At 46.6% G+C, this 22,871-nt stretch overlaps 1 protein-coding gene across 1 annotated transcript in view; it reads left to right on the top strand.

The window, feature by feature from the left end:
* LOC149326696 (neprilysin-1-like) overlaps positions 1–22,871 on the top strand; it is a 45,495-nt gene that overhangs the window by 10,122 nt on the left and 12,502 nt on the right. Inside the window, exon 5 of the mRNA XM_089562506.1 lies at positions 18,948–19,067. Coding sequence (XP_089418632.1) covers positions 18,948–19,067 — 120 coding nt within the window. The remainder of the gene's footprint in view (positions 1–18,947; positions 19,068–22,871) is intronic.

Raw genomic sequence — 22,871 nt, 5'->3', positions numbered from 1 at the left:
AAAAGTTGAATTGGCCTTTGTTTATTAAATATATAAATTTCAACCGGGCCATTTGTCGTCGCTGTGATAGTTGTGATAAATTTAGTTTAGCAAGAAGTTCTGTGACCGAGCTTGTTGATCTGTACTTTGACAGTATAAACCTTGCTGCGCGTCTCTGTACCTTATCAATTTTATCTATTTGGTTTTTCCTGAATGGATTCCATACTGCGCTTCCGTACAGTACAACAATAACTGATGGGCACGTTCGTCGCACATGATTTCTTGTGCAACAGGGCAACGGCACAAGGCCAGAGGGATTGTTTGAACGATAGGCTGAGGGAGCACAAAAACGATGTCAAGAATGCTGCCCGCCGCATCGGCGCTCACTGCTGTGATTGTTCCTGCCAGCCTTTATATGGCAAAAGCAGGATTGTTGATAAACACAAAGATCAGCTGACTAGAGAAGTTATCGAAGCGTCTGAGATCATGAAGCTGGGTCAGAGGTGTGTAAGCACCCCTTCTGTCGCTATCTTGCAGAAATAACATGAATTTTTGCACACGTGTTAACCTTGTGGTTTCAGAAACGTGCTTGTGTGGAGGGATATCTGTCACGGTTCTTTGTGTATTTCTGTTTTTCAGTGTCGCTGGTGCCTTTATAAGCATGGCTTACTGAACAAACTACTGTTGTTAGTCAGCGCTGTGTATCGTCCCTTTGCATCCTCTGGCCTTGTGCCATTGCACAAGAAATCGCTTCCGTACTCTTGCTTAGGGCGCACTAGGATCATATAGGCAGTAAGCCTGACATTCGCGGGTGCAAGTCTAAGTTTGCGTTTCAAATACTAAAGTTTTCGGCTGATACGCATATAATATTTACGTGAAGTTTTCAATTCAAATCGTCACATATGGTTACGCCTACATATCTGAAGTGCCTGACACGTGCTATAGGCTTCCCGCCGAACTCTTAGTCAAAAGGTAAAATACCTTTAGTTTTCCTAGTAATCTTCGCAAAAACTGTTTTCACACGATTTATTTTCATTTTCCATGTGGAACACCGTTCATAGATAGTGTTTAAGGCTGCATTAAACAAGACCTGATCTTCACGACTTGAAACTATTGAATAAATGAGACAATCATCCGCAAATAGGCAAAAAGTAATTTCAGTGTCGAGTCTTTCAGCGATGTCATTAATGTAACTTAAAAATGAAACTGGGCCCATTACGGAGCCCTGGGGAACTCCTGAGGTTACTGGGAGCATTTCAGATTTTGCGCCGCGCACTTCGATGAACTGCATTCTATCTTTTAGGTATGACTAAATCCATAAGACAATTTTTTTGTTAAAACCAAGATAAGCAAGTTTTGTGATAGCTCAGAATGCGCAACCCGCTAGAACGCTTTCGACAAGTCTGGACTCAAACATCATAATTATTCAATCTAAAAATACGAGGTCCAACAATGACTGTGTACTTGATCCACACTGGGTGGCTTCATGTACTACTTGCTTGAGGTCACGACTGGATGCAATGTCCACCAATACCTCGGCATGTTTAACGCCTGTAAAACCCACATCATGATCATCCGAACGTATATTTCGGAGATTAAAATCCCCCGCGATAATCATATGCGTGTTCGATGAGACTCTATTGCAGTGAAAATCTTTAATCGATTGCAGAAACTGTAATGTGGAACGGGGGGCCCTGTACACTGCACCAAGAATACAAGGCACCTCACAAAGCGTTAATCTGCACCAGGTGCTTTCATCACCGGGGCTCCCTTCTATCACTACGAGTTCAATTTCTTCCCTGAAAATAACAGCGACGCCCCCGCCGCGTGCGTCACGGTCTTTGCGGACTATTTTGTTACAGGGTGGTATTATCTCGCAGTCTTGGATTTCCGGCCGCAACCAGGTTTCTGTCACGGCAGCTATGTTAGGTCTGTATTGGATCAACGAAAGTTCAAGCTCACCGGTTTCATTTAGGAGGCTTCGCGCATTGACTGTAATCAAAGTAAAGTCAGCAGTTTTATTTTTCGTTTGTCATTCAGGCTTCCGGTTTCCCTGCTGTTGCTTCTTTCCCAGTGTAATTCGGCATGCTCTAATCCATCCCCTTTAACTCTACAGTTTTACTTCATATGCAAAGCCAGGAACCTAACCCCGCGATCCCTCCGCTTGATTCGATCGGTCGATACGTCCTTCGGTCATAACGTGGTGTCAAGAGCAGAACGACAGTTGGTTCAAGCCAGAATCCTGGAGTGCAAGGTATCAATCAGGCACCTTCAGAACCAAACCTTTTTTGCCCGTCGCCATCTCGAACATCAGTGTCCGAAAGGGTTCGCCAGCATCCAGTTGCACGCGAACTTCGTAGCTAGCCTACAGTCCCGCCAGCGTGAGCGCACACACAGAGAAGCTAACCAGACTGCGGCCGAGCCGTCTATCTATGTCTATGAAAAACATGATTTGCTACGTTTTGTTGTTGTAGCAGTACGCCGATGCACATCCTCATCAATTTCAAATGCCATTTTGTGTACCGATGCAGATCGGGAACGTCAGATCGCAATGACATTCCGTGTGATTGTCGTTGTCTGCGAATGACATGCAACGGTCCATGTGATAGAAGTATAAGTGCATCTTCTTGTGAAGTATACCACCTTTCTGTAACCATGATTATGTCATATCTGACAGTGAAACAGTTAAAAAAAGGTTGTGTGTTCGTCATTATTATTTTTTGTAGACTGGGAATTGCAGTGTAAGAAACAGAGTTAACCATTTTTCTTCGGTAATGAGTCATCACTTGTGGCGGTCATCACGAAAAGCGGTAAGACGAGTTATCGTTTCATTGGCAGACCTTCAAGATATTTTTGCTAGGTCACCTTCCCGTGTGATTGAAAGGACAGTGGAAGTTTCAGTTTTCCGCGCAAAAATCTTTCCGCCCTTCGTCCAAACAAATTTCCAGCCCATTTTCTTCTTTCTTATAGTTCCTCCGAGATGTTTTTTTCAGTTGCGGCCACAAGTGCTGTCACAAACATTGACTGAGATGGGGGAAAATCCCAGGTCTTCCTTGGTGAACCATGCCCTTTTGCCTTCTCGATAACCGCATCCCGTTTTGCTCTGCAGTTGAAACCCAAACAATTTTCTGGCCCTCAGAAGGACTACATGCGCGTACGCGATGGCAGATCTCAACATCCTCCTGTGGTATTGGCTCACCTAGAGTGTAGCCAACTTTGCCGCGACTGCCAAGTGAAAGACGCGGTGCTGCACTTGCAGCTTGCGCGCCTTGAAACGCCTCGAAGCAGGCGCAGATGAAGCAACTGGTAGCAGGCGCAGACGTCGATTACGCCTCCTCTGGTGCCTGTGCGTGCGTATGACCAGATGAATTCTAGTTACAGCTTCGTAGTAGCTACCCTGCGGGGAAGCAGAAGACTTTAGCGAGAAGCTTACGTGCTTCGCCGTTTCAGTTAATTCTTAAGAGCGACTTTTAAGAAAAAATAAATGCACTAGCAACATTATATTGCATTCAATTTTTTACACATCCTTGTCATCCTTTGTCACAATGAGCATCGGGAACAGCGATATCAGTGCTAAATGCCCGGCAGCAATGTTTTGGAATCATTAGTAACATCGCACTACACGTCGAGGTACTCACGCATGATCTTGTCCTAAACAAATCCCACTTACTCTTCGGAACCCTTAGAAGAAATGTAGTCCGACGCGGCTCATTGGCGAAGTTTCATTTGTGGTCAGAAAAAAAAAGCTGTATGAGAAGAAAACAAAATATAGCTGAAATCTAAGCTTAGGTACCTCAGTTATGCGGTTATCGTGCCTCTATAAATGTCAAGAGCCGCCGCGGTGGCTTAGTGCTGATGGTGCTCGGATGCTGACCCGAAACACGCGGGCACGATCCCGATCACGGCGGTCGCATTTCTATGGAGGCGAAATGCTGAAGGCCCGTGTGCGGTGTGAGAGAACGTTAAAGAACCGCATGTCATTGAAATAATCCGGAGCCCTCCACTACGGCGTCCCTCATAGCCTGAGTCGCTTTGGGACATTAAACCCCATAAACCAAACCAAACCTATAGATGAGAAGAGTGGCAAGATGGTTTCTTGAGTAATGACTGTGTTAGCGTGTAAAAAATTAAAACTTCACCATCGTTGACAAAATAGAGCGCTGCCGTCATTCTTTATGCGCTTTCCATTAATTGTTGTTTCCCTGCGGTGCATTTACTATATACGATTGGTTTCGAGAGATTTTAATGAGACTATTTGTTTTGCAAAGTGCACATAGTTGAGTGAGATATTCAAAAAAACTTTGCGCAGAATAACACAAGACGGAGGGAGAAACACGTACACACACAAACGAGCGCAAACTTGCAACTGTGTTTTCGGAAACGATGCATCGCCTTAAAAAGCAGAAAGGGCGCAAGCGTACAATAGCCAGTGCAACACCTGTGGGAGCACATTGGTACAGCAAATATAGCATCAGTGATAGGCACAAGACAATTAAAACTCAGCAGAAATGCGAAGAAAGCAGGGACACGAAAGCGGGTTATCGGTCGAGATGAAATTCAAGTTCTTTTTTGAGAAGGGCTACCGATACCTTACTCACGCAGCCTTCCGTAGTAGATACCTCGAGGGCCTCCACAATTTTCCGGGCCACCCTATCGGAAGCTCTCCCGATAACCACCGTAGAACGGAGGAGAGGGCGGCGCTGCTGTTTCTTCTTCTTATTTCTGTCTATGTAGTGTTTGCAGTTAAGGCAATGCAGTGACAGGTTGGAGCCTCCATTTGAGCCCAGGTAATTGACATGCTCTCTGAGCCTGTCATTTATCCAGCGCCCTGTCTGGCCTATGTACACAGACCCACAGCTGAGTGGAACCTAGCTTATACACCACTCCAACAGTGCAGGGCACAAACTGAGTTTGGTGTTTCGTGACACATTTGTTCTTCATTGCTCTCTTACCCTGGCACCTGCTGGTCATGGCGCACAGGCGGTACAATTTCTAAGGAGCTGTAAAAACAACATCAACTCCGAACTTGTTGGCCACCCTTTTGACATTGTGCGATAGCTTGTGCACATATGAAAGGACTTGAAAAGTCCTTTTTCTTTTGCCAGCGTGAGGTGAGGAACATCGACAGCCCTCTGAAGCCTTCTCAATTGTGTAAGCAATTGAAACTAATACTACAGAAACTAATAGAAACTATACTGAACTCGGGAATCCAGCTCACTCCAAACGTTCAACCTGGTGGTCAAAACTGGATTTGACCCTGCGCGTGCCTGACTTCGAAAGGGCTGATCTTAGACAAGAAGATACAATGCCACGTTTTACGAGCTTAGAATGAGATGAGTCAAACGGTAACAAAGCTTTTTCGAACGCGGCATGTAAGCCCAACAAAGGTGTTTGTCATTAGTAAAAAACACTAGGGGTGTGCGAATATTCGAAATTTTCGAATATCGAATCGAATATCCTCATGTTCTATTTGTTAAACGAACCAAATAGTGGAAACTGAAAATTATTCGAAACTGCTCGAATATCTTCGCAAATTTTCGAATAATTTTCGAATACTTTTCGAATAACTGGCACGAAACAGCGCCTAGGTTACTGCCGACCATTCTCTCGAAAGCAGCGTCAGCTCTGAGCACGAACAGCTTGCTGCCGCAATAAACCTACGCGAGAAGCAGAGATCACAGTTTTAGGGAGCCTACAGGCTTCAGCGTGGCTGCGACGCGGTACATTCGTATGGAAACATTCATAATGCCAGCCATAAAGATTGGATGTCTCCAATCGCGGAGGCAACTTCTCACAGTCGTGTCATAGCTCACACGTCTCTAATCTGCCGAGAAGTGGCGATACATGTTTATTCCCTGAAATTTTGATTCACTTTCATCATCAGTAGTTGAGGTTAAGTTTATTATGCGAGCAGCGCATGTCAAGGGAGCTACATGGATGTTGTCAGCTCATGCTCAGACATCTTTCCACTATACATCTCCAGTCGCCTAGCGCCAGCTAGCGCGGAACACGCGAGCTGAGTGAGAAAGAACGAAAGCAATGAAAGTCACTGAAACGAAGAGGACGATGAGAAAATCGCGCGCTCGGCGTTAACTGGTGCGATGAGTCATCAGCAAGACAAGCTCCTCGGGTTATGCGGACGCAAGTCGGACGGAAGCGTTGCTGAGCCATTCGTAATATCTGATATATTGCACCATGAAACCTAGTTCACTAAATAAACTCGTTGAAACGTAATTGTTGTAGATAAAAAAAAAGTTGGCTGTCGCTTAGCTAAGGTTAAGCCTGGATAAGCGAAAAACTCTCGCTGCTTCTCAGCCAACTCCCAAGCTACCACTTCTTGATCGGTGTTTCTGCGCCGTCCGGCTGTTGCTTCTTTTCCTTCCATGGCGAGTGTCTGCGCCTGTTCTATGGGCCAGCGCGCCTTATATACTCCTCCTTTCGAATGTGCACTGCGCACGGCTGCGGCGAACGGTCAAACGGTGGCGAGGATGGCCGCCTCTTCTATGGCCGCCGCCGCCGCTCACGCGTTCTCGCAACGCCTTGCGAAAGAACCTTCTCCTCTTGGGACGGCGGCGGCGACCGCGCGGGAGGGGAGAAGAGCAAAACGGTGGCGAGGAGAAGCGGCGACGCCCAGACGACGGAGCACGGTGTAAAAATAGACGGAGTCAGCGCGCGGGGGCGACGACGGCTGCGGCAGCAGTGGCCACCTGTGACGTCGCTAGGTTTCGCGCATGCGCAGCTGTGGCTAAAATTGATCACGGCGCACGCCAGACCCGATGTTGACGAGCCTAGTGAAGCTTTTCGCTTCAAAACAACCAGCAACTGACAATGTGCGTAGAGATCAGTGGTTCCGCCCCCTGGAGGAGATCAGCGTTTCACCTTGTCCCGTCACGTCTATTACTCCACGAGTTATAGCGCCCTACCGCAGCGCCGCCGCTACCGCTCCGCTGCTCCTGCCCGCACGCCGCACTTGTAAAACGGAACTATACGGGTCTTTCCCCTTGCTGCTTTCTGCGCGCCGATCGACGCTGCTACTCCGACGCCTTTTGCTGCCTCGTCATGAATGAAGATGAAACAGCGACTGCGACATGCCCAAAGAAACGCAGTCGTGTTTGGGCGTTTTACGAACGTGTAGAGACAGGCTCGTCCAAGAGCGTCTTGTGAGGAGCGGTTCTCAAAACGCCAGCTAACACAACGACCGCTTTTATCAACCACCTAAGAGGGCATCCAGGAGCCCGCAAACAGTATGAGAGCGGAGTATCTGCTGCTTAGCAGCGTTCTACATCGAAGACAAGACAGGCAAGTGCTACTTCGTTTTTCAAGCCACAGCTGAGCTTCAGAGCCCCCGCGCCAAGGCCCGTACAGATAAAATTGAGTCTTTCATTATAAGTGGCCTGCATAGCTACTCTATTGTCGAAGAGCCAGGGTTTCAAGACCTGATGCGGTATACGGCGCCCGAATACAAGGTCCCCTGTCGCACGACATTGTCGAGGACCGTTGTGCCTGAAATGTACAACGCTGTCAAACGCTCCGTCCATGAGAAGCTGCACAGCGTCATCACCACGGATGTAGGCTCTGTCGTCATCACAACTGACGGCTGGACGTCGCGAGCTGGGGACAGTTTACTTGTCTGTGACTTGCCACGTGTTGAGTGATGACTTCGTGCCTCAAAGTTTTGTTCTTGCGTGCCGTAACCTGTGTGCAAACCGTACTGCAGAGAACCTGCGTTGTTTACTTATGGACGTTTTGAAAGAGTGGGACATACCTGAGGACCTTCCCTGCTATGCAGTCACTGACAATGCTCGGAACTTGTTGTCCGTGACTGGGCCAACGCCCTGGGCGCACGTTGCTTTTTCGCGCGCACTCTACAACTTTGTGTCCAGGACGCGAAGAAATAAAACAACGGATTCGCCAGCGCGTGTGGGAAGGCACGGGCTATCGTTGTGCTCTACAAACGAATCTATTAAGAGAACTTCTTGCTGGGCTAGTTTGTAATTCATTGTAAAAGTAAAGGCGCCAAAAAACCACACACACACACAAGACAAGAGAACGGGACAGAGCGCTCTGTCCCGTTCTCTTGTTTAGTGTGTGTGTGTGGTTTTTTGGCGCCTTTACTTTTACAATCTACAAACGAAGCAGCAGCGCGAGAACAAAACTGCAAGAAATACTAAGGAGAATGGGCATAGAGGAACCACTGGAGGTGATACAAGATGAGCCGACAAGATGGAATAGTGAATATGCCATGCTAGCGCACTTGCAGAAGCTGAAGTCGGCTGTGACAGTAGACTTGGCAGGAATAGATTCTGTTGACAACCTGAACAATCTTGAATGGCGTCAAGTAGCAGCGTTCGTGTCAGTGCTGCAACCGATTGAAGAAGCCACTACTGCTGCTTGTTCAGAGTCCCACCCAACATTGTCTCTTGTTATTCCCCTTGTTCACTGCATTCAGGTGCTGCTTTCTAAAGAGGCCAGTGGAGCTGATGAGGTAGAGTTTTCAATGAACCTCCTGAGGTCTGTGAAAGCAAGATTTCAAGATATAAGCACACAGATGACCCATGCTGTTGCCACTCTGCTTGACCCTCATTTCAAGGATGTCTGCGGTGGCCAACAAGAAAAGGGGCACATGCGGTCCCTCTTGTATTCAGTACTCCAGGAACAGGAAGTGTCAAGGCTGTTACAGTTCGGCTCACAGGAAACTTCTGCATAGGAGCAGACGGATTGAAGAGAACTGTCATCCGTATGGGGAGTGTTTAATACCTTGTTTAATAAAGGCTTAAGTAATAACTGCAGGTTGATCTAGCCTTGTATCTACATTTTCTGGGAGATTTCCCAGCAGTGTTAGTGCCTTAAACTAGTCAAGCATTTTTAAAATTTTTGATGGCTAGTCTGAGAAAGCCTTGTCTTAGTTTATGTGATGTTGCTCGACTGATGCCATGTTGACAGTCCTGAATTTCTAGTTGTGAGTTCTAGTAGTGCCAGGCTAGCCAAGATGCATATAGTAACTTTATTAACCCCTGCCAACTTCACTTGACTGTACTGAGCGCTATTTTCTTTTGCTTATGGCTCTGTGCAATCTTTTTGTTTTTAAAGATTTAGACTTGATCTCGCCTGCACTCAAGGTTCACATATCTATGCATTGTTCTGAACTATATATCAAACAGCATTTTCAATAAAATTGACTTTCAGGCACTTTTTCATGTTTTGTAATCAACGTACAAATTATATGAACATAACTTGCACAGTATTCGATTCGCTGCTTTCACTATTCGATTCATATTCGATTCGATTTTTAGCTGCATTATTCGCATCCGATTCGATAGCAAGAGTGTACTTTTCGTTTTCGATTCGGTTTGGAAAAGTACTATTCGCACACCCCTAAAAAACACTTTTAGGTCTAAAAATTGTGGACAGTTGTCCTGTGGCAGTTCAAAGGTAAAATTCAGTCTTGGAGCAAATAAAAAACTTCCACAAGACTAAGTCAGCAATCGTAGAAATATCATTCTTCAAATATCTCTTGGTCGTCCGTGATTACATAATAGTAGCTGGTGCAGTGGCTTTTCAAAACTCATGTGGTGTTTCAGTGGCTGGTTTTTTAGAGTTATTAAGCATCTATTTGAATTCCATGGTAGTTAGTTTTGAGAATGGGTGCTATGATCACAAACTCGGGATATGTATTGGGTCTTGTGTCACCCCTGCTTTATGCGAGATATTTTTAGCTACATTTGCCCAAGACTTGAAGGCTGATCTTGACAACCGTAGCATTGTGTGTATATTGAGATACTTTGACGAATTTCTAGTCCTTCTACAACTGGATTTGAAGAATGATGTTTCTACGGTTGCTGACTCAGTCTTGGGGAAGTTTATTGCTTGCTCCAAGGCTCTGAATTTTACCTTTAAACTACCACAGGAAAACTGTCTACAATTTTTAGACCTAAAATTGTTTTTTACTAATGACAAATACCTTTGTTGGGCTTACATGCCGCGTTCGAAAAAAGATTTGTTACCATTTGACTCATCTCATTCTAAGCTCGTAAAACGTGGCATGTCATCTTCTTGTCTAAGATCAGCCCTTTCGAAGTCATGCAAGCACTGGGTCAAATCCAGGTTTGCCCACCAGGTAGAACGTTTGTTTAGCGAGCTGGATTCCCGAGTTGAGCATTAGTTTCTGTAGCGGAGTCATTGCTTCTACAATTGAGATGGCTTCAGAGGGCTGTCGATGTTGCTCACCTCACGCTGGCGAAAGAAAAAAGGCCTTTTCAAGTCCTTTCATATGTGCACAAGCTATCGCACAGTGTCAAAAGGGTGGCCAACAAGTTCGAAGTTGGTGTTGTTTTTACAGCTCCTTTGAAATTGTCCCGCCTGTGCGCCATGACCAGCAGGTGCCAGGGTAAGAGAGCAATGAAGAACAAATGTGTCACGAAACACCAAACTCAATTTGTGTCGTGCACTGTTAGAGTGGTGTATAAGGTTCCACTCAGCTGTGGGTCTGCGTACATAGGCCAGACAGGGCGCTGTCTAAATGACAGGCTCAGAGAGCATGCCAATTCCTTGAGCTCAAATGGAGGCTCAAACCTGTCATTACATTGCCTTAAATGCAAACACTACATAAAAAGAAATAAGAAGAAGAAACAGCAGTGCTGCCCTCTCCTGCGTTCTACGGTGGTTATTAGGAGACTTTCCGATTGGGTGGCCCTGGAAATTGTGGAGGCCCTCGAGGTATCTACTAGTGAAGGCTGCGTAAGTAAGATATCGGTATCCCTTCTCAAAAAAGAACTTGAATTTGTTCGCGACCGATAACCCGCTTTCGTGTTCCTGCTTTCTGGGCATTTCTTCTTAGTTGGAATTGTCTTGTGCCTATCACTGATGCTATATTTGCTTTACCAATGTGTTCCTACACGTGTTGAACTGGCTATTGCACGCTTGCACCCTTTATGCTTTTTAAGGTGATGTATCGTTCCCGAAAATGGAGTTGGAAGTTTGCGCTCGTGTGTGTGTACCTGTTTCTGCCTCCGTCTTGTGTTATTCTGCCCAAAGCTTTCTTTAATATGTCGCTACAATAACAGGCCCAACGTTCTGCTCTACTAAAATGAGTGAGTGTTACACCAACCGCTGTTAAGCTCACCAAACAAGCTGTTTCAACGTTAGTCTGTTCAAAGCAAAAGTGCGAACAATAAGCGCAGGACATACAGTTTTACCAGCTGTCAACAAACTCGCGCACTTTTAAGCGTGAAGTTCCCAGACACCCTTAGAATGTGGGGGGGTAGCGGTCTCGGACTCAAAGGAGATGCCCTCGACTGAACGTTTCAAGCTCAGGAGAGACTAGCTACCAAGTGACAAGAGATTTTTGGTCATTTGGTGCCCAGCTTTCGCTGGTTGCAAGCCAGAGAATGGGTCGGAGCCAAAGGTTCACAAACAAAACAAAGTTTATACAGTAATGAGACGGTAGAGAGGATTTCACAATCACTAGTACAAGCGCATACAAAGTGATTAACAAAACAATGCAACTCGCCCAAAGTTACATTTGAGAGGGATTACAGTACAAAAGAATTATCGCACCTAAAGTGAACTAACACAAGAGAGAGGCAAACAAACAAAACACAGTTTGTTCACCGGGCACTGCGAGAGTCCGACGAAGTTTTCCCCTTATCTTCACTACACAATATACCGGCACGATAGGAAAAACAGAATAGATGGTGGCGTCCTCATAGCTATTAAGAAGATATTATCATCGCCTCACATCAGCACCGACGACACCCTCGAACTCATGTGGGTATGCTTGAACGACAACGCAAAGAACATTGTTCTCGGCATTTGCTACAGGCCACCGGATAGCGACTCATTCTATTTGACACTCTTGGCCGTGCCTTAAACAACATCAAAAATAAATTTGCTAACTCCCCTATTTTTTTATTTGGCGATTTCAACTTCTCGAACATTAGCTGGCCCTTACTCTCAGTGCTCAATAGGTCATCTTCCAACGATTCAAAACAATTCCGTGATTTAACAATTAACCTCAACCTACACCAAGTCATTACATGCACAACAAGAGAAAACAACATTCTTGACCTACTCCTGGCAACTTCCCCTGACGACGCAAAAGTTATAACCGTTCTACCAGGCATTAGCGATCACAACCTACTTCACATCCGTCTTTCTTTACCCGTTATGAAACGGTCCTCATCAAAAAAAGTGATCACCGACTACAAAAGAGCTAATTTCGATGCCATCAATCATGCTTTATAGGAATTTTACAGCTCTTTCCAAACTGCTTATCAAACTCGCTCGGTTTATACCAACTGGGAACTTTTTAAGACCACGGTCCTTTTGTTGAAAAATGAGCACATTCCGTCGTTTTGCGTAAAATCTGATTCTAACAACGAATGGTTTAACAGAGAACTGAAATGTCTTGTTAATAGGAAAATACGGCTTTATAGAACTGCTAACTTGCATAACCGGCCAGGAGCGTGGGAACGGTACCACCAATGCCCGAAAGAATATAACGAAAAATTAGCCTCCGCCATAAAGTTTTTTTCTTACCGACCTACATTCTATACTCATTTCATTTTATTCCATATGTTTGTGCCAGTTTTTCGAGCAAAAAGCTCAGGATGGCGAGAAAAAAGCAGTGCTCCACCACTGCTTGACAAGCCTCGCCGCCGCTGAATGTTGGCAGCAGCACATGATGCACGAAAAAAAAAGTACATAAACATTGACTGACGTATGAGCATTAAAGGGTAAAAAATTGAAACAACACTCGGTACAAAATAACTCGGCATGACAGCAACATATAGACGAACACGTCATATATTGATAATACCAGTTACTGTAGAAATAGAGACTATATTTTTATACTATGACAAACAGCATTTCGAGCATGGTGCTTTCCAGCAAAAAAATAAAGCTTTAGTTAGCAGTGTTGTTAGATATACAGGTTGCGAATAGAAGACAGGGACATGGTACTAAGTTCATTAGACAAAGGTGTGTTTAGAAACCGAGGCAAGATAGACCCCAGCATCATAAAACCATAGTTGGTTCTGATTTCTGGGGTTGCATACGAGCCACAGCTTCTAATGTCATAAGAAGAGTGGCGAGGTGTAAGTGCGACAAGATTAGAGAATCCAACCCTAATAAATTCTGGCGCATTCTTTCCCATAAATTACGATCGAATCGAATTGAACTTTTAGACTCTGATCGTGATCCAATAGACAGTAAAAGTGCGCAACATTTCTAAATAAATATTTTTGTTCAGTCTTCTCCTCAGCTGCTTGCAGTCCAAATATTTCCCCAACCACTTCAACAATGCCCATGCCTCAAATCACAGTCACCGCGACGGGAATAGAAAATCTATTCAGTTCTCACAAGACTTCCTCATCATCTGGCTGTGACCACATAAACAGTAAACTCCTGAAAAACACTAGTCTAGCCTCAAGCCAGATACTGCACCGAAAATTTACACAATCATTAGAATCCGGAAAAATCTCCTACGATTGGAAGATAGCCGAAATCATATCTATCTTTAAAAAGATGACCGCACAAATCCTTCTAACTATCGCCCTATTTCTTTAACGAGCATTCCTTTAAAAATTCTTGAACATGTTATATCGTCCAATCTAGTGAACCGCCTGGATTCAGTTAACTTCTTTTAGCCTCACCAACACGGTTTCCGTGAAAACTACTCGTGTGAAACGCAATTGGCTGAATTCACACATGCCATCCTTCCCTTAATGGACGACAACCTTCAAATAGACGCCAACTTTTTAGATTTTTAGAGGCCTTCAACCGTGTTCTGCAATCACACCTCCTCAGAAAACTCTCTTCCCTAGGCATTCCTGACAACCCTATCACCTGGATTGATACATTTCTTAATGGACGCATGCAGTTTACCTTAAAGGTGCACTGAGGAGGAATCTGAACTTGTCTTTTTGCCGCGGGAACTCGATCTACACGTTCCTAGCATTCTTAGAAACTGCGACTTATTGCCCTGTATGGCCGATTTCCCAAATTAAATCGAATCGTACGGTGGGCAAAGTCGACCAACGCGTGGAGTGCCTTTCACCCAGTCCCGTGGCGGCTTGCCGCTCTGCCATCAGCGGAGTAATACGTAGTAGTCCGTAGTAGCAAATAGTCCGCGCGTATTTTTATTTCTGCGGACTTATTTTGCGGCTATATTATCTGCGAATGAAACTATTTATTCATGGAAACCTAAAAAACAAAATAAAGCGAAAGCAAAGCCTCCACGGAGCTGGCTGAAAGGAACTTCACGCGTTGGTCGACTCCGCCCATCGTACGAGGGAGAATTAAAAAAAAAGGGGCGGGAGCCGGGCGTTAAGTCGATTTAATTAGGGAAATCGGCCATACAGGGCAATAAGTCGCAATTTCTAAGAATGCTAGGAACGTGTAGATCGAGTTCCCGCGGCAAAAAGACAAGTTCAGAATCCTCTTCAGTGCACCTTTAAGCAATGGTTACCGCTCCCCTCTCACTAATGTTACATCAGGTGTCCCCCAGGGCGCAGGCTTATCACCACTGCTATTCCTAATTTACAACAGCGATCTTCCAGCTAACATAAACGCCAAGCTGAGACTATTTGCAGACGACTGCGTCACATACAGCCCCATTCGTTATCCCACCGACAGTCACCTCCTGCAAAAAGACATTGATGCAATTGCTACATGGTGCGACCGATGGCTCATGCCTTTAAACTTTGAAAAATGCCAACACTTGTCATTCTCTCGCAAGCGCGCTGTAATCCAGCAGACTTACAGCATTAACCCGGTTCCGATTGCTCCAACAACATCCTCCAAGTACCTTGGTTTACGTCTGACATCGTCACTGGGTAACTCACGCCCAAACGATATGTTCCGATGCCTCACGTGTCTTAGGTTATCTCCGGCGAAACCTGAAATCAGCATCTCCAGATGTTAAAAACTGGCTTATCAAACATTCATCCACCCTAAACTTGAAATCGCATCATCTATCTGGCATCCACCTCAAGCATACCTTTCCGCCGAAATCGAGGCCATCCAAAATCGCGCCGCCAGGTATATCACCTCAAAATATTCCAGGAAGTTAGCATCACTGCACTCAAACGCTATCTTTCCCTCCCATCGCTTGAATCACGCCGCATAATCTCGCGTCTTTGCCTGCTTCACCACTTCTTCCACCATCTAGCTTCAAGACACCAACTTCTAAAATCCCCTATAAGAACTTCAAGTCGCCTTAGCCATAGCCACCCCATAGCCGGTATCATGACCCGTACATTAGCAATGAATAGTTCATTTTTCCCCAATGCTCTGGAATGCCCTACCTAACGACATAGTTTTATGCAACGATTCAAAGTCCTTTCATGCAGAACCTTCAGAATACGTAAATACTTTGTCATTTTTACCATCTTTGCTCAAAGACGTTCATCTGTGCTCGCTGCCGCAAGCGAATTTTTTTCTTTGTATGCTTTCACTGCACATGTAAATCCTTTATCCTTTTCCTTTAATTTTTTTCTCTTTAGGTTTTGAAGTGTGTAGTGTATGTTCATTTTGCGTGCGTTTTTTATGCTTATTTTATATCAGTTGCAGCCCCTCCTTAAGTAATGCCCTAGGGCCTTTAAGGATAAAATAAATGAAATTAAATCAGAGGTTCACGACGATGCTGTCCCGCTGACTGGCGCACGTTGCCTCGTTGGGCCTTGGCTGGGCGAGTGGTGTTGTCCCGGGAGTCGAGCGGGTGCGCTTCTCAAAAGCTTAAACGGTGGCTCGAACTAGTCGACAGCGGTCAATACCCTTCTTATATAAGCTTGTCCATGTCTGTCTGTAGACAGACGTGTCTGTCTGCTTCATAGACAGACACAGTATCGGCTGTGCAGTCTCCTTCTTATCGAGCCGGGTGCGCATCCTCATTGGTCAAAAGCCAGGTGTGGCTTCGAGGAGCATCGAGAAATTTCGGTTGTGGCGCCGCCGCCGACACGCGAGTGAAGAGGTGGAGGGCATGTCATAGCACACGCAAGGCTACGCCCTCTCCGCCCGTTTCGAGTAGAAGCATCTCCGACATTCTAGAACAATCGACGGTGATCCCCCCGCGCGGCGCGTCGGCGAGCTGTGGTGGAGGGGGCAGCCACGCACACAGGGCTAGTCGCTCAGCAGGGTTTCCTTCTCCCCTGTTTTACTACGCTCGCCGGCGAGGGCCTTCTGCGCGGCGCTGTTCTTTTTGTTTCTTTCTTTAAGCTTGCGCCGAATTTTGTGACACCAGCAGTTCATGGACGACTTGCATTGAAAAAATTCAGGGGGCACTTTGACTGTCTAAAGTGGGTAGAGGCGGAAGCGTTTTCCGCACCACCTTCGCTGTTTCTGTGGCACCGGTGGCGTCACATATAATTGAGTACTAATTACTAAGTGATGGCAAATCACTAATTAATGGTTAATTACTGATTAATGCCTGACTACTAATTAACTGCTAATTAATGACGCTTAAGCTTCGCCTTTAGGAGTGGAACGCGACAGCGCGTTGTAGCGCTGCCAGGAAGTCCACGGAACACCACCCGTTCAGCGCGATGCCTTGCCCTTTGAACGCAACGCTTTTTGAGGAAAGGTTTGGTTTATTGGGGTTTAACGTCCCAAAGCGACTGAGGCTATGAGAGACGCCGTAGTGAAGGCCTCCGGAAATTTCGACCACCTGGGGTTCTTTAACGTGCACTGACATCGCACAGCACACGGGCCTCTAGAATTTCGCCTTCAAGAAATTCAGCCGCCGCGGCCTTTTAGGAAAGGAAATCTCGGTGGACACCTGAACCGCACCGTAGAGGAAGGGAGGAAGTGGGAGTGAAAGAGGATAGATAAAGAGGAGCCGTAATGAAGAAAATGAAAATTGTATTTGAGGAAAGGAAATTACGCAGTAACTGTCTCACAAAATTCAGAGGGGCACTTTTTTGACCTAAAGTGTGGTCACTGATTCCCCTCAGAGTGGAACGCGACAGCGTCTTGCAACGCTGCCAAGGAGTCCATAGAACGCCATCGCCCATTCGGTTCTACGCCTCGCTCGTCAGTAAAGTAAATTGGTTTTTGAGGAAAGGAAATGTATCTGTCTCTCATTTGTCGGTGGACACCTAAATCTCGCGGGAAGGGAATGGAGGAGGATGAGAGTGCGTGAAGACACCGTATTCACTAGACGCGCCTTTGTTCATTCCAAACCATCGAGCTGGCATGGCGGAGTGGATAGCATGCTCGTCTCTCACGCCGAAGACCGAGGTTCGATTCCTGAGCTCGACCAATTTCTTAATCGGTTTTATTTATTTATATGGCCTGACTAGTAAAGCTAATTAGGCTAATTGGGTAATTACGCAATTAACTAAGCTCAGTCCCACTTAATTGGAGGATCACTATACGATCCCTTCAATTGGTTGCATGGTTACTAGCCAAAGTGCAATTGGCTCGTTTGAAATTCGCGCACTGTGACGTCACGACCGTTTCCACCAATTGAAAAGCGTGACATTTTCTGTCGACAACTGCTGCTTACAACGATGAGACATTAAAGGCTTCCGCCTTAAAAATTTGTTTTCAGTCCCTGGAATATCAGCCGGAAATCCATGCTAGATTTCCGAGAACACCTAGGCAGGTGATTTCTAACCGAACTTTGTAGCTCCTGTGCTCCTTGCGAATGACTGCATTTGGCTAAAATATAAACCGGAAGAGAAGCTTGTCGAGCGAGAAAAGGGCGTGGTATATACGGGAAATGCGGCAATGTTATGCGAAACCGTAGTTTTGGTGCAGACCTCCTTGTCCACTGCAATTCTATCCGGTCGCCCTTGAAAAGCAAGGCGATGCTCGCGAAGGCCCAAGTCGAAGGTTAAATTCCAGTTTAGGGCAAGAGAAAGGGCTCAATAGAACGCACTTATTTATACTTCAGTCCTGTTTACTATGCTCTCTTAAAATGCATGTATCCTTCCAAAATTTGCAAACGATGAAACACGATTGACTTGACTGTACTCCACATGAACGTTCTTGTTTGAAGGTCTTCGAGCTAAGTTCTAGTTTTGGTTCATTTAGTGGAGCACTTACGGCACGTCTGAAGAACAAAAGGTTTTGAAAACGAAGGCCAAGAGTTCGCTTTCCGGCACAAAAACATATATCCTTGAGGATGGCACGAGCGCCCTGCGACATGGCTGAAAAGCAAACAATGGTGCCAGTCTTGAATAAAGCAGTATTCGTGGTCTGTATTCTTTCATTTTCTCTTGTCTTTGTCACTCAAGATACGCACAATGCACTCAACTTCTCAGCGAGCCCAGGGGAATTCGTTTCGCGAAAAATTCACTCGGGAGGCACTCTGCAACATGAAATCTGCTTCTCGCAAACGCCGAAAGTCACGTTCACGGCCTATTTAAGGGTTATTTCTCTCATTTTCATTGTGTAGTTGTAGTTTGGTTCACAGTTATTGTGAATTTTATAATGTGTACTTTTTTTTCGAGTGACTTTTCTGTAATGACTGCTTTTGAGTGGAATGGACTAGATTTGATTTATGTTCGTCATACTTATTTTTTGTACCTTATTGATTACAAGTTTTTCTCCTGATGGGTTCTGCATTTTTCTGGTGGATTCTTCACAGGGTTCTGTTGAAACAGATTTCATTTTGCTCAAATATTGGCACGAGTGTTGTGCACAAGTTCAAACGTCATGTTGAATTGTTTTCGTTCTAAGTGGTTTGTATGTATTTCTTCCTTAGCTCATGATTTGGCTATTCAGAGTGCATCGCTATCAACTTTGTTATGGGGTCAGGGGACCCAGCCAGGTACCGGTTTTCTACCTTTTGTTCCTGGCCCTTAGTTTCTCAGTACACTGTACTGAGAACTAAATTGTTAATAAACTCAAACTCATTTGCATTCGCGAACAGAGGAGGATCGAAAATTGAGACCGGCAGTGCCTCCCAGCAGCTCACAAAAGTGAATTCCCGTAGTTATACATTTCTTTATGACGCCTGTTTCCAGGACTACGAAAACACAACGGCGTCGGTGTGGAATTCGCGGTTTGGCGAGTCGCTGGGCAAGATTCTCTCCGGCAACCCGAGCAACCAGCTGCTGGACGTCATTGGGTGGACAGTAGTCCAGGTGCGTATTCATTATTCATTCTTTGTCACTAAGAGTGGCACGGGTGCTACTCTATAATTCCAGTTACATAAAGCATGGGTTTGGATGCCCAGGTGAGCTTCACTCACAGTTTCAATTCTGGAAAAATATAATTTTTGCACTCTGAGTGAGTTTATTGCCTCCGCCTTGGTATACGGCCACTGCGAACTAGAGGCCTCCTCGTGCTTCTTAACTCCGAATATCTGTAATAATCGAATACGTTAAGCAACCAGTACTGATGAAGTGGAAGAAAAGTAAAAATTGAATTAAGCTCTCGATGCCATCAGGCTATTTTAGTACGCATGGAGCATAGTGGAAGCGTAGGTTCAGAAATTCGCGTTCGAATTTTCTCTTGTGCCGTTCTCCTGTCTACTCTATTAATACTCTAGTCCTTTCCTGAGCTTCAGCTCATATCGTTGCCCTGCACAGACAATGAATGAGCAATTTCGCTATTTGACAAAGCGACTGACACTATTTGGCGCCAAAGTGCCACTGCCGTCCCGCCTTTCTCCTGCTATGACAAAGCAACGATGTGCGCGGAATATTTAGTGGAACACTGAGAAGAATTTGAATTTACCTCTATCTGCAGTCTACCACATTCTAATCGCGAAGAACTCAAAGAAAACTTAAGATTCTAAATCTACAAAAGACCAAACGCGAAATATATGCGCATCCACAACCTTTTCTGAGTGCGCATCCGGAGGGCTACGCTACCCCAACATTTGTTACAAAACTCCGGCAACCCGTTCTTTTCGGTCATGACGTCATGAGTTTTGATGGAAGGGTGGGATGATTTTTAAATCCAATTTGTTCGCACATAAATGCGTCTTTTGCTGCTGTGCAAACGTCAGAGTACACAGAAAGAGGCAATGAATAAATATTGTAGCGTGCGACGCCAAAAAGAACACCCGCGCAGAGACGAAAAAACCTGCGGCGGTCCCCTAGTGGTTCGAGCGCGCGCGAGAGAGCCAACTAACTTCTTCCTCTTCTAGCGCATGCGCTACTTCTGTCTCTTCTTCGAATGCATGTATCACTGCCCCCCTCTTCTGCAGCATCGACACGATGCGGCTGGGAGTGAAAAGTCAGCGAAAGGGTAGAACACAGCTGCAGTGGACCGCAGTTCAGTCAGCTAGCCGGTCGTGGTAAGGCTTCATGCGAACAACGTGTACGACTTCAGTTCGGTGCGACCGGCGCGATGAACAAGCTGTCGGGGCGGGAGCAACTGCATAAGTCACATCACTGATGCGGCGCACTACTTCGTAAGGGCCGAAGTATCGGCGCAGCAGCTTTTCAGAGAGCCCGCGGCGACGAACAGGTATCCAAATCCACACAAGGTCGCCGGGAGCATAACTGACGAAACGGCGTCCACAGTTGTACTTAGTGGCGTCAGCCTCCTGTTGACGGTGGATGCGCAGGCGGGCCAGTTGACGCGCTTCCTCAGCACGCTGAACGAAGGTATTTACGTCGATGTCAGCGTCAGAGTCGCAGTAAGGGTCGACGGGCAACATAGCATCCAACGGAGTGGTCACCTGGCGACCGAAGACAAGCTGAAAGGGGGTCAGTCGGGTTGTTTCCTGCAGGGCGGTGTTGTACGCAAACGTTACGTACGGCAGAATGGCGTCCCAAGTTCGATGATCGACGTCAACGTACATTGATAGCATGTCGGCTAGTGTGCGGTTGAGTCGCTCTACCAACCCGTTTGTCTGCGGGTGATACGCCGTAGCACGTCGGTGGCTCGTGTGCGTCAGAGTCATCACGGACTGGGTTAAGCGGGCCGTGAAAGCAGTTCCCCGGTCAGTAACAACAACGGCGGGTGCTCCATGACGCAAGACAATGTTGTGGACGAAGAACTGCGCCACTTCAGCAGCAGTGCCTTTGGCAAGAGACGTGGTCTCAGCGTACCGTGTGAGGTAGTCAGTCGCAACGACTATCCAACGCTTTCCAGACGAAGACTTCGGAAATGGGCCAAGGAGGTCCATGCCCACTTGATGGAAAGGGGTCTTCGGTGGATCGACGGGGTGAAGAAATCCGGCCGGTTTCAATGGAGGAGTCTTCCGACGTTGGCATTCACGGCATGTTTTGACGTAGGCCCGCACCGATGGGAGTAACCTGGGCCAATAATACTTTTGTCTAATCCGCGCGAGTGTACGGCTGACTCCAAGGTGGCCGGCGGATGGTGCATCATGACAGGCACTCAAGATCTCAGACCGCAGCTGTGATGGTACGACAAGTAGGAACACTTCTTCGCTGTTGGCAAAGTTGCGCTTGTAGAGAACACCAGACCGTAAAGTGAAGGTGTGAAGCCCTCGAAGAAAAACACGCGGAATGGGAGCTTCACTGCCTTCGAGGTAATCGATGAGCGGCGCCAACTCCGTGTCCGCCCTCTGAAGCTGCGCCATTTGGGTGGTACTAACAGAGCCCAGGAAAGGAAAATCATCGGTGGTTTCTTCGGTATTGATTGGGATAGGCGCGCGCGACAGACAATCCGCATCCTGATGCTTGCGGCCAGACTTGTAAACTACTGTTAAGTCGTATTCTTGCAAGCGTAAGCTCCATCTAGCCAAGCGTCCTGAGGGGTCTTTGAGGCTCGCCAGCCAGCATAAGGAGTGGTGGTCGCTTACCACACGGAAGGGTCGTCCGTAGAGGTACGGTCGGAACTTGCAGATGGCCCATATCACTGCAAGACATTCTTTCTCCGTCGTAGAATAATTGGTCTCGGAGCGCGTAAGTGTCCGACTAGCATAACTGATGACCCGTTCTGCACCGTCTTGCCACTGGATCAGTACTGCACCAAGGCCAACATTGCTGGCGTCAGTGTGGATGTCCGTGGCAGCATGCTCGTCGAAATGGCCGAGTATCGGAGTGCTTTGCAGACGGCTGCGAAGCTCGACAAATGCAGCCTCTTCGTCGGTCCCCCACAGGAAGGGCGTGTCGTCACGGGTCAGTGCGTTCAGCGGTTCTGCGATTTTCGAGAAATCTTGAATAAAGCGCCTATAATAGGAGCACAGGACTAAAAACCGGCGAACGGCCTTCTTGTCAGTTGGGCGTGGAAAACCTGAGACGGCAGCAGTCTTGTCAGGGTCCGGGCGAACACCTTGTGCGCTGACAACGTGACCAAGAAAGCGAAGTTCCTCAAAGCCAAAATGGCATTTCTCGGCTTTGATGGTGAGTTGCGCGGATTTGAGCGCTTGTAGCACAATGCGCAACCGCTCCAAGTGTTGGTCAAAGGTGGGCGAAAATATAACGACATCGTCCAGGTACACCAGGCAGGACTGCCATTTCAAGCCGGAGAGGACAGTGTCCATCATGCGTTGGGAAGTAACCGGTGCTGAGCACAGACCAAATGGGAGCACTTTAAACTCATAGAGGCCGTCAGGCGTCACGAAAGCCGTCTTCTCCCGGTCTCTCTCGTCCACTTCGATTTGCCAGTACCCGCTTTTAAGATCCAATGACGAGAAGTATCTGGCGTTCCGCAATCGGTCGAGCGCGTCATCTATCCTGGGCAGCGGGTAAACGTCCTTTTTGGTCACGCTGTTAAGTTTCCTGTAGTCCACGCAGAAACGCAGAGTATTGTCCTTCTTTTTGACAAGAACCACAGGCGATGCCCACGGACTGGTGGACGGCTGAATGACATCGTCTGCAAGCATCTCGGCAACCTGATTCTGAATGGCTTCTCTCTCCACCGGGGAAACACGATATGGGCGCTGGCAGACGGGTCGCGTAGTCTCGTCAGTGATGATACGATGCTTGGCGAGTGGAGTTCGGCCGACCTTCGAGCACGTAGCG

This window comes from Amblyomma mixtum, chromosome 10 (genome assembly GCF_055824585.1).
Source record: "Amblyomma mixtum isolate Tamu chromosome 10, ASM5582458v1, whole genome shotgun sequence".
Lineage (NCBI taxonomy): Eukaryota > Metazoa > Arthropoda > Arachnida > Ixodida > Ixodidae > Amblyomma > Amblyomma mixtum.
Note: the sequence above shows the minus strand (reverse complement) of the source record. Positions and strands in the feature narration are given on the sequence as shown.